Source organism: Mobula birostris, chromosome 7, assembly GCF_030028105.1.
Source record: "Mobula birostris isolate sMobBir1 chromosome 7, sMobBir1.hap1, whole genome shotgun sequence".
Classification (NCBI taxonomy): domain Eukaryota; kingdom Metazoa; phylum Chordata; class Chondrichthyes; order Myliobatiformes; family Myliobatidae; genus Mobula; species Mobula birostris.
The window spans coordinates 51,152,682-51,165,289 of NC_092376.1; the positions used below are offsets into that span (position 1 = coordinate 51,152,682).

At 39.5% G+C, this 12,608-nt stretch overlaps 1 protein-coding gene across 2 annotated transcripts in view; it reads right to left on the reverse strand.

The window, feature by feature from the left end:
• aasdhppt (aminoadipate-semialdehyde dehydrogenase-phosphopantetheinyl transferase) overlaps nucleotides 1–12,608 on the reverse strand; it is a 51,359-nt gene that overhangs the window by 13,235 nt on the left and 25,516 nt on the right. The window contains exons 3-4 of one of the 2 annotated variants that reach the window (XM_072263124.1): nucleotides 8,090–8,211; nucleotides 2,672–2,833 (exon numbers count right to left, since the gene is read on the reverse strand). In XM_072263124.1, coding sequence (XP_072119225.1) covers nucleotides 2,672–2,833; nucleotides 8,090–8,211 — 284 coding nt within the window. The remainder of the gene's footprint in view (nucleotides 1–2,671; nucleotides 2,834–8,089; nucleotides 8,212–12,608) is intronic. The other variant, XM_072263125.1, reaches the window with a different exon arrangement.

Consider the following 12,608-nt stretch of genomic DNA (forward strand, 5'->3'; position numbering starts at 1 on the left):
TTTTGGGATGGCTGCTATTGAAATTTTTACTTTGCTTTATTTTCCTTGTACATTTAAGGCATTTTTGTTTGGCTGTAAATTTTCCTTGTGCCCGACACAGTTGAAATTAAGTTCTGGACCTACTGTAATATCTGCAAAAGCAAGATGGGTTTTCAGCTATTAACCTTTATCAACAATTTAACGAAATGTCACATTTCCAAGCTTGTGGGTGATATCAAACTATGGGCTTGAGTTTGGAGAAGGATATAGAAGGGATTTCAGTGGTTAAAGATAAGCTGAATGAATTGGTAGATGCGATATAATATGGAAAATGTCATTTCTATTGTGTTGCACTAAACAAGCAGAGTATTTCTTGTAAATTATGTAAAGATTTTGTAATGTTTATGTTTAAAGGAACCAAATTGACCTTGTACTTGAGTAATTGACAGTCAACATGTAGATGCAGGAAAGTGAATCGTCTGTTTGGTTTGATAATGAGGTTACAGCAATTATAGAGGCCTTGATGAGACCGCCGCTCGATTACTCTGCACTATTTTTGTCTCCAAATTTCATCTAACAGCCTGTTTTAGAAAATTCAAATTATTTCAATCCTTTAAAAAATATGGAAGATAGAAAGAAATTACTGGTAACTTGTATTCACGTAGCTAATCACTGGACATGATTGCTTATAGATGAGGATGATTTTAAGATCTACTTCTATGCGTTACACAAAGGAATTTGCCAATTTGTGCACAATTTAATGCTGAGGATGTGTTCCTCAGAGGTGGAGCGCTATACGGGGCCATTATAACATTACGTAAATGGACGTGTGTGCCTGATTTTTTTTTTAAATCAAAGACGAGATATATGATATATTATTTTATGTACGCACAGTAATTCGTGGAGTGACAAACACGCAAATAGGCCTAACCTGTACGCCAATGGAGCAGTAACACGTCACAGCAGCAGCGGAGGGAAGTGGGTGTTGGTTACGTCCTAGAGGAGGGACCAGGCTGTGGGTCCTCCTCCAACTCTGGGTTCTTCTTCAAGTAGGCATTGAGAATTGACTGCCTTTTCTTATGTTTCCCTTCATGAAGCAGTTCTCGGGAACAGGAAATCATGTCGAGAACACCTCTCTTTGCCTTATTGCTTTGCTCCCAGTCAGGGTTATTATCGATGGTTTGTGTGTTCGTGGTGATGCTGGTGCTGAGGAATTTTGTGGCGAGGTTTCTTTCTTGTGTTTCCTCTTCCCCATCCATGTCCTCAGATTCACCCAGGATACAATGCTCTGCCAATTCTTGAAGCTCTTTGTTATTAAGGGTCTTGCTGTCTGCACTAGCTGCTTCACCAAAGATACATATGCTATGGAGGTTACTGCGCTGTTTAAATCTATCAACCAACCTCTGCTTGCTGTGACTGTTGCTGACGTATCTTCTTCCTTTTCTTCTTGAATATGATTGAAGATGCTTATTGCCTTTTCCATTAATATCAGCATCAGGAACATGTTTCATTGAGTTTGACCATCCATCCATATACTTAGTCTATTTTCCATTTTTTCAAGCAAATGGCTCCTTGAATGAGTCACCTTTGTTTATGATAGCTTTGAGGTCACCGCTGTAGAAGCTTTTATCTTGTCTGCATTTTTTACATAATTGTTCTGACTGTCGATGTAGCCGATTTCAAATAGGCGCCAACATCAACGTGACACTCACCAGCTTTCAAACGTCATATCACTTGCAGTTTCACATACATGCTAATGCTTTTCCTAGACATCACAGATGTAATGTACTAGCCTCACTGGAAGTTGTAGACTATTTTCCAGACAATATGGATGAAAGAAACGGAATGATTTGGCGAGGGAGCAAGAACATTTACACACGCAGGGGAGGCAGAGCGTGAACCAATACGTGATTAGTTGTGAGTGGCTCAGAGCTCTTATTGGCTGAATGAATGTTTACTGTAAGGGTGGCCTTAAGTGTTGTTTAGAATGAGTTTAACATTTGAAAAGATTTTAATAAAAAATTAAATAACTGCTGTAGCAAATCAGCATTATGCGGGGTTGCGTTATACGGTATCTAAGTGTATGCTGTACTACTTTAACGACAACTTGCATTTATAAAATGTGATATAAAAAAGTTAGAAATTTTTTCTATTGAAAGTTTCTGAGAAAGAATGGCTGTCATTGATGAGGTAATAAGAGGGGTAACTGAAATCTTTTACAATGTGGGACATTTGTACGCAGTTTTGAACATGTAGGTTTAAAGGAGGAGTTTGTAAGTTTAGGTTCAGAATGATTAAAAATACAATTTCCTTTTGCCTCACAAATGACAGAACAGAAGTGAGCAGAGCAAAGTAGTGAATTGTGGGAGGTGATAAAGATTACTTGCATTGGGCAAGAAGAAACTACGTGGAAAACAGGATTCAATAGGCTTGGTGAGTAGAGTGAATTGAGTGTAAGATGTAGAATAGGATATAGGCAGCAAGGTTTAGATGAAATTATGTTACACTTGTTTCTACAGCTGGTGGTAGCTGCATGGCTGCAGATAGTAAAGAAAGATGAAATGTAGTTTAGAAGTATCACTTATAAACTACTGAATAAACAGTGCATGAGGGAAAAGAAAGTTGAGCTAGTAGACACAAATAGTGAGCATTTTAATTAATACTGATTACTACTAAAGTTATGTTATTTTACCTCAAACACCCAGTCCTCTTCCTGCTCTCCATCCAAAAACATTATTGTTTCCTTATAAATCTGGCCTTCTTCCAAACGTAATGGTGAGACATGGAACTCAATCCTCTGTAGATCAAATGCAATTCCAACTCCGATTGCCTTTATAAAGCTTTCTTTCAAAGTCTGGAAATGAATTGGAACTATCAGATTGCATTTTAATTTGATTTGTTTCAACTCTAGAAAATAAATTCAATAGTCACCAAACTTGGTGCAAAAGTGCAAAACAACTTCTTTTAGTAATCATTATAAACAAAGTAACCAAATTCCTTGACAATTACATGTCATATGCAGCATGAGAAAAAAAGCTGAACCAGAGAATCTATAGTACAGAACATCCTACACTCAGAAATTCACCTCCATACCAAGTCGTTCTGCGTACATGCCTCCTTCTAACTCCATTAGTCTGTTCTTCCTGTGTTTTATTGTCACATACTCATCTAGCTTTTCCTTTTAATGCATCAATGCTTTTCATCTGAACTACTCATTTCTTATGGCAGATTGCTGTTCTTTCCCCCGAATTCTTTATGGCATTAACACCCTTTATTTTGCTTTCTCCAATGAATACCCATCGATTCTTTCATAATTTTAAAGACTCTCCACAACATTCAATTATCTAAAAATTGAGCTTGTTCAGGGTTTCTTGATAAATGTACACCATCTGTTCCGATAGTATGCTTTGCAGAACCAGTGGAAAGGGTGTTTAAAAATAAAATATTCTTCTCATAATAGAGGACAAAGATATGGACACCATTCCTGATGTGGCATCCAAGTTCAACGTTCTTAAAACATAGGATGCAGCACAAGGCTAGGGGTACTGATCATCATTATTTGCTATGTTGTATGATGTGGCTGATCATAGTCTTTGAACATAATTGATCTTGGCGGGGGTACGTATAGCACAGGGGAATCAATAAACATTTTACTATAAGTCTGGTGTAGAACAGGATTGCTCTTCTTCTAAATGTGACTGTCTTACACTGTCACTGAAGAGTTGTAACAAATTACCCTAATTAAAAAAGGGCAGATGAATAAAACAGTGACTAATTAGATAGTTAAATGTCAACTGAGGAAACTCAAATTTAAGTTTGAATGGTGATAATTAACAGACTTTATAAATCATACTTTGATCAAGGATAGCAGAGTAACTATGATTGTCAGCCATTTTGAAGAAATTAATGACTTGATATAGATTTTGCAGATCTATGGAATAATTTCAGAAGGCACATGACAAGTACATAAAAATAAATGTAGTAATACAGGCCAAAAATTGCTTAAGGGGTGTGAAATGAAAGGGAGCGATGTATGTTGTCCGACTTGGAAAAGAACGGCAAGTGGAGAAGCAGAGAGCTTAGTGTTGATTTCCAAATTGAATTATTCGGAGTTTGATTTGGTTGTGAATGTAGCAAAGCAAAAATCAAAATTTGCTGCAAGAAGTTGGCAAACACACTTGTCTGCATTGAATTCCATCTGCCATTTTTCAGACTATTTTTCCAGCTGATGCCAATCCCTCTGCAAGCCGTGACAGCCTTCCTCACTGTCCACTATACCCCCAATCTTGGTGTCACCCGCAAATTTGTTGATCCAGTTGACCACATCATCATCCAGATCATTGATATAGATGACAAACAACAAAGGACCCAGCATCAATCCCTGTGGTACACCACTAGTCACAGGCTTCCAGTCAGAGAGGCAACCCTCTACTACCACTCTCTAGCTTCTCCCGTAAAGCCAACCTCTAATCCAATTTACTATTTTATCCTGAATGTGGAGCGACTGAACCATCTTGACCAGCCTCCGACGTGGGGCCTTGTCAAATGCCTTTCTGAAGTCCGTGTGGACATCCACAGTCTTGCCTTCATCCACTTTCCTGGTAACTTCCTCGACACGACCTACCATACACAAAGCTATGTCGACTATCCTTAATCATTCCTTGTCTAGTCTATTCAAATCATTATATATCTGGTCCCTTAGAATACATTCCAATAACTTTCCCACAAGTGATGTCAGACTCACTGGGCTATGATTTCCTGGTTTCTGTTTAGTCTCCTTTTAAAAAATCAGTGGGACATTAGCCATCCTCCAATTCTCCCGTACCTCTCATGTCGCTAAGGATGTCTTAAATATCTCTGCCAGGCCCAGGTAATTTCTACACTTGCCTCCCACAGGCTCCGAGGGAATACCCTGTCAGGCCTTGGGGATTTGTTCACCCTAATTTGCCTTAAGACCGCAAACATCTCCTCTTCCTTAATCTGTATAGAGTCCATGACCTCGCTGCAGCTTTGCCTCACTTTTATAGAATCTGTGTCCGACTCTTGAGTAAATATAGATGCAAAAAATCCATTTAAGATCTCCCCCTTCTCTTTTGGCTCCACACGTAGACTACCATTCTAATCTTGCAGAGGACCAATTTTGTCCCTTGCAATCCTTTTGCTCTTAACATACCGGTAGAATCCGTTAAGATTGTCCTCCACTTTGTTTCCTAGGGCAACTACATGTCTTCCTGATTTCTCCAAGTGTTCCCTTGCATTTCTTATTCTCCTCACATACTTCATTTGTTCCTCCCTGCCTATACCTATGATGCACCTCTTTTTCTTACCCAGGGTCTCAATATCTCTTGGAAACTAAGGTTCCCTAAACCTGTTATAAAACTTTTATTCTGACAGGCACATACAGGATTTATACTCTCAAAATTACACTTCTGAAGACCTCCTACTTAACAACTACGTCTTTGCCAGAAAACCATCCACACTTGCCAGATCCTTTCTGATACCATTAAAAATGGCCTTTCTCCAATTTAGAATCTCAACCCGCAAAGCACACCTACTGTATCTGTTTGTATATTTACTTTGAAACTAATGGCACTGTGATGACAGTTGCAAGTCTTCCCCTACATAAACTTCTGCCATCTGTCCTGTCTTATTCCCTAACAGCACATCAAGTATCACACACTGTCTCACTGGGGCTTCTACATACTGATTCAGGAAACTTTCCTGAACACATTTGACAAACTCTATCCCATTTACAGTATGGGATTTCCAATCAACATGTGAAAATTAAAATACGCTGAAAGTAAACAGTAACAAACTAAATCAATATTTGGTGTGACTACTCTTGATCTTTAAAACTGCATCAATTATTTTAGGTACACTGTTGCGCAGTTTTATAAGCTGGTAGGTTGTTCCGAGCTTCTTGGAAAACTTGCCACAGTTCTTCTGCAGACTTCGGCTGTCTCACTTGCTTCAGGTAATCACACACAGCCTCAATGATGATGAGATCAGGGCTCTGTGGAGGCCATGCCATCCGTTGCAGAACTCCTTGTTCTATATGCTGAAGATACGTTTTTATGACCTTGGCCATGTGTTTGGGGTCAATGTCCTGCTGCAGAATGAAGTTGGGACCAATCAAATGTCTCTCTGATGGTATTGCATGATGGATGAGAACCTGCTTACACTTCTCAGCATCATTAGCTCTGATCAGATCACCAATTCCATTTGCAGAAATGCAGCCCAAAACCTACAGGGAACATCTGTTACGCTTAACTGTTGTCCGCAGACACTCAACCATATAGTATTCTCCAGCTTTTCTACAGACAAACTGTCTCTCGTTTGAGCTAAAAATTTCAAATTTTGACTCGTCAGTCTAGAGCACTTGCTGCCATTTTGAAGGAATGGCTTTTTGACAGCAACTCTTCCACGAAGACCACTTCTGACAAGATTTCTCCAGACTCCAGAGTGGCTTCTATGAGTTTAGAGCTGATAGCAGTGCTAGACTTATTCTGATTTAGAAGGGGTGTCAGTCTGATGTACAAGCTTTGACAGCACACCTTGAAACTCCTGTCTACCATGAAATTTGAGAATCAGGTTTATCATCACCGGAACGCCGGAGGAACTTTGGCAGGACTCGAAGAGTCTCGGCCCAAAACGTTGACTGTACATTTTTTCATAGATGCTGTCTGGCCTGCTGAGTTTCTCCAGCATTTTGTGTGTGTTGTGTTGCTTGGATTTCCAGCATCTGCAGACTTTCTCGTTTATTATCACCTGTCTGTGTCATGAAATTTGTTAACTTAGCAGCAGCAGCAGTACAGTGCAATACATGATAATATATAAAGAAAAAATAGTTAATCAATTAAAGTACAGGCAGGATATTAAATAGATTAAAAAAGTTCAAAACAAATAATATAAAAACGTGAGGTTGTGTTTATGGGTTCAATGTCCATTTAGGAATCGGATAGCTGAGAGGAAGAAGCTGTTCCTGAATCGCTGAGCGTGTGCCTTCAGGCTTCTGTACCTCCTTCCTGATGGTAACAGTGAGAAGAGTGCATGGTTTTGGTGATGGAGGTCTTTAATAATGGATGCCACCTTTTTGAGTCACTGCTCCTTGAAGATGTCTTGGGTACAACAGAGGCTAGTACTGAAGATGGAGCTGACTAATTTAATAATTTTTGTAGCTTCTTTCGGTCCTGTGCAGTAGCCCCCCCACCCCCCCATACCAGACAGTGATGCAGCCTGTCAGAATACTCTCCACAGTACAGGTATAGTTTGAGGTTTCTTTTAGGTGACAAACTAAATTTCCTCAAACCCCTAATGAAATATAGCCACTACCTTGCCTTCCTTTTAGCTGTATCGATATGTTGGGACCAAGTTAGATCCTCTGAGATTTTGACACCCAGGAACTTGCAACTGCTTGCTCTCTCCACTTCTGATCCCTCTGTGAGGATTGGTTTGTGTTCCCTCGTCTTACCCTTCCTGGTCCACAATCAGCTCTTTTGTCTTACTGACATTGAGCGCAAGGTTGTTGCTGTGACATCACTCAACTAGCTGGTAATCTTGCTCCTGTACGTCCTCTCATTTCCATTTGCTCACTCTTGCGCAGGTGTAAGATCTGATGATTTGAAGGCTAAACTGTCAAATCTACCACACCCTCACATTTTAATTTGGTTGTCCTTCACACTGCTGATTCCTTCTACACTTGTTTCAGTTAATCAGTTCAGTTCATTCAATTTGTTTTGTCATTGATCATTAGCACCTGTTTGCCATCTTTGTTTAGTTGTGCACTGGGCTGTATAACAAGGTTATCAAGTTTTTAATTTGAAAAGTGGTCTATTACTTAATGTGCTACTTTAACAAAATACAAAAATTTCCCTGTATCATTTAAGTATTCGAAAAATGAATGTTTGAGAATTTAAAATTTGCACTTTTCTATTGACACACTAATGCAGAAGATGAAAATAAACATCCAAAACAAAATTATTATAAAAAATCTAGAGTGCCCAAGTCTTTTGCACAGTACTGTATATTGTATCATGATTGCAAAACTTGGAAACATATTTTCAGCTATTTGTGTTGAAATTGGCTATTTTGTTACTTAAATGAAACATACCCAGTATCTGTGAAACATGTCCAGTTGTGACCATTCATCACCTGCCATATTGATGGTATTCCATTCGTGAACTGTGAACTGTCTATTCATAATTCGGAAAAACTCTGCAACAGAGCTGCTACCTAACAAAAGAGAATCCTTCAATTATTTCACCATATTTTTAGCAGAGGCAAAAACAACCTAAAGAATCTTTTAATGGCTTTCCCCGTGAACTTTTTTGATTTCCTTTCTCATTCCTCATAGCAGCACATTTAATGCTGAATTAAAAGGTGTGATGTTATTCCAATATGACATAAAATTCTTACTATATTGTGTAGTTCACAATATGGTAGATATAAAGAATAATTCATTTATACAGTACAGATTACTGAATTTATCTATGAGCTGAAATATTAGTCTGAAAGATTGGGGATGTCAATGGGATATCTGTTTTGCCAAAGCAGGATGGTCCAGGTAAATGATCTTCTATTGCCTCAGTGTGAAAAGTAACTGGTATCTGCAGCACATCTACTGTGCAAACTTTTCTGTTACGTTTTTGTTCCTTGTAACAACTACTACTACGTCGACTCAGGCCTAGGGGGCCGGCGTCGGGCAAGCATAACAACACTTAATGCTAAGTCATAAAAAAAAGTTAATTCCATTCTAAAATTATAATCAATTTTCCTTATGATTAGTGTATAACTCCACTTCACTTGCCCCATCGCTGAAATATTCCCACAATCTAAGGGCTCACCTCATACTCTATATACTCATTGCTTTATTTATTATTATTTTTTTTTGTATTTGCAGTTTGTCATCCCCTGCACTCTAATTGAATGTCCAAGTTGGTGCGGTTCTATTCTATGATTCTATTACGGTTATTATTCTAAGATCAATCTTTTGAGTATGCCCACAAGAAAATTAATCTCAGGGTTGTATATGGTAACATATATGTACTTTGATAATAAATTTACTTTGAACTTTGATTTCTATCATTTAAGTTGGATTTCAAGTCTTCACTTTTCTCTTTTTAAGCCATATAATTATTTGTTCATACAAATCAGTATTTTGTGGTATTGAAGCTGGAGTAAAGAAAACTTTAAAATATTAAACCACACCAATTTTTTCATGTTTTAGTATACACCTACAATATGTACACAAAATACCAAGATGCAAACAAGAGTTTTGAAAGAGAAAATAACCCTGTTTTGATGACACCAGCTTTCAGATATCCGTTAGCCAAGATGGCTGAACAGGAGGGAAACATATAACATTACTAAATGGACTAGCAGTGATCTGCAGATTGAAAATGACTCAATTCACTGGGCTTGATGTAAAGGACAAAATTAAAGAGAAATCTTATACTGAAGATCAAAGTACAAACAACATAAAATCTGAAGGTACTTCATCTTCCAAACAGGGACATTGATTTGCTAGTGATTTTAGCATTTTCTACAAGTACCCTTCATGTACTATCCCAAACTGCTTTATAGTTTGTCAAATTGACTACCCAAAACCCTGACATATGATTTTTGGTATCATGTACAAAGAACTTACTGGCTAAAGGTTAATATGCTAAAGTCAAATCATACCAAGGTGAAAGTAAAGGAGTGAAAAAAAATCTCAAGATTTAGAACATCCTATCTGCTTCATTTAAATTTGCTGGTGAATGCAGCAGGCCAGGCAGCATCTCTAGAAAGAGGTGCAGTCGACGTTTCAGGCCGAGACCCTTTGTCAGGACTAACTGAAGGAAGAGTTAGTAAGAGATTTGAAAGTGGGAGGGGGGAGGGGGAGTTCCAAAATGATAGGAGAAGACAGGAGGGGGAGGGATGGAGCCAAGAGCTGGACAGGTGATAGGCAAAAGGGATATGAGAGGATCATGGGACAGGAGGTCCGGGAAGAAAGACAGGGGGGTGGGGGACCCAGAGAATGGGCAAGGGGCAAATTCAGAGGGACAGAGGGAGAAAAAGGAGAGTGAGAGAAAGAATGTGTGTATAAGAGTAAGTAACAGATGGGGTACGAGGGGGAGGTGCGGCATTAGCGGAAGTTAGAGAAGTCGATGTTCATGCCATCAGGTTGGAGGCTACCCAGACGGAATATAAGGTGTTGTTCCACCAACCTGAGTGTGGCTTCATCTTTACAGTAGAGGAGGCCATGGATAGACATGTCAGAATGGGAATGGGATGTGGAATTAAAATGTGTGGCCACTGGGAGATCCTGCTTTCTCTGGCGGACAGAGCGAAGGTGTTCAGCAAAGCGGTCTCCCAGTCTGTGTCGGGTCTCGCCAATATATAAAAGGCCACATTGGGAGCACTGGATGCAGTACATCACCCCAGCCGACTCACACGTGAAGTGTCATCTCACCTGGAAGGACTGTTTGGGGCCCTGAATGGTGGTAAGGGAGGAAGATGAAGCCACACTCAGGTTGGAGGAACAACATCTTATATTCTGTCTGGGTAGCCTCCAATCTGATGGCATGAACTTCGACTTCTCTAACTTCCGCTAATGCCCCACCTCCCCCCGTACCCCATCTGTTACTTATTTTTATACACACATTCTTTCTCTCACTCCCCTTTTTCTCCCTCTGTCCCTCTGAATTTGCCCCTTACACATCCTCTGGGTCCCCCCCCTTGTCTTTCTTCCCAGACCTCCTGCCCCATGATCCTCTTGTATCCCTTTTGCCTATCACCTGTCCAGCTCTTGGCTCCATCCCTCCCCCTCCTGTCTTCTCCTATCATTTTGGATCTCCCCCTCCCCCTCCAACTTTCAAATCCCTTACTCACTCTTCCTTCAGTTAGTCCTGACGAAGGGTCTCGGCCTGAAACGTCGACTGCGCCTCTTCCTAGAGATGCTGCCTGGCCTGCTGCGTTCACCAGCAACTTTGATGTGTGTTGCTTGAATTTCCAGCATCTGCAGAATTCCTGTTGTTTGCTTCATTTATATTTATTATTAATTTCAAAAACTGTATAAAGAATGCCCATTTGAATACATCACAGCAATTAAATAAAAGCCTGAAAGCATAATAAAGCACAATAATCCCTTAATAGAACAGAAAATGAACCTGTTCAAAGATGCAGAAGATGAGTAACAGACAATCACATTTTCAATTCTTGCAATCATGTACTTCGAGCTCTTAGGTCTAATTATTTAGCACCAATTGCTTGCAGATTTCTGAGGAGCTTTAGTTAGTCAGTTAGAAAGCACAGAAACAGGTGTTTTTCCCTACTGAGATTATGCTCACCTTAAGATTCCACTTATTCTAATCCCATTGTATACTCATGTTCCCAACAACTCCCACTAGATTTTTTTTACTACTTGCCTTCAGGGGCAACTTACAGGCGTTTGAATGTCAGAGGAAACCAGATCGCACAGAGCAAACCCAAATGGTCACAGGGAAAACGGAGGATGAGAAGTGACCTGATAGAGGTGTACAAATATTGAGAGGCATTGATCGTGTGGATAGTCAGAGGCTTTTCCCCAGGGGTGAAATGGCTAGCACGAGAGGGCATAGTTTTAAGGTGCTTGGAAGTAGGTACAGAGGAGACGTCAAGGGTAAATTATTACTTTTTTTAAAACGCAGGGAGTGGTGAATGCGTGGAATGGGCAGCCGGCAGCAGGGTGGAGGTGGATACGATAGGGTCTTTTAAGAGATTCCTGGACACCTACATGGAGCTTTGAAAAATAGAGGGCTATGGGCAAAGCCTAGGTAGTTCTAAGGTAGGGGCATGTTCAGCACAGCTTTGTGGGCTGAAGGGCCTGTATTGTGCTGTAGGTTTTCTGTGTTTCTAAAACATGTACACTCCGCACAGACATCACCAGAGGTCAGGACTGAACCCAAGTTCCTGACCTCATGAGGTAGAACTACTGCCTACACCATTAAATAGCAGCTTGTTTGATTGCAAAGTTTGTTTACCAAAATCTGAACACATTTGTAGAAGCACTTAAATGAAAATTTCAGCATGCTGATATTACATATGACTCTTTAGATTGCTGACTTAAACATACAACAAATATTCCAAATTTAGCGGTTTGCAAGAATGTGTGACTATTTTATGTCTAAGGATTATTAGAAATTGTATTTACCTAAAGTGACATTGGCAAACAGAGAAACATTCAAGTGACTTTGACTTTCAGAAATTACAATACCACATCTTCAATGAATTGCAGCCCCAAAATTCCAGTTAGCTGTTTAAGCTTGAATGTTAGCTTCATAGTTGGAAACTGTATTTGCCCCTTCCTATAGGGCAAGTGGAAGCTGAATAAATAGACATTCTGCATTTCTGTAAGCAAAGCAGCTTGAGTAAGTGTGAAATGAAAAGCATCAAATAAAATGAAATAGTCTAATCAAGTTATAATTCTAAATTCAATATCATTTGATACAGAAGGGAAAGCAAGTTTGATATTGGGAGATAAAAGGAAAAAAAGCAGAATTGATAAAAGGCTGCACTTTTTAAATCCCTAACAACCAAATCCAAAAGAATAAAATATTATATTCGTAGGAGTTATCTGTCACTGCCAAAAGGATTGGCTGACAACAGCT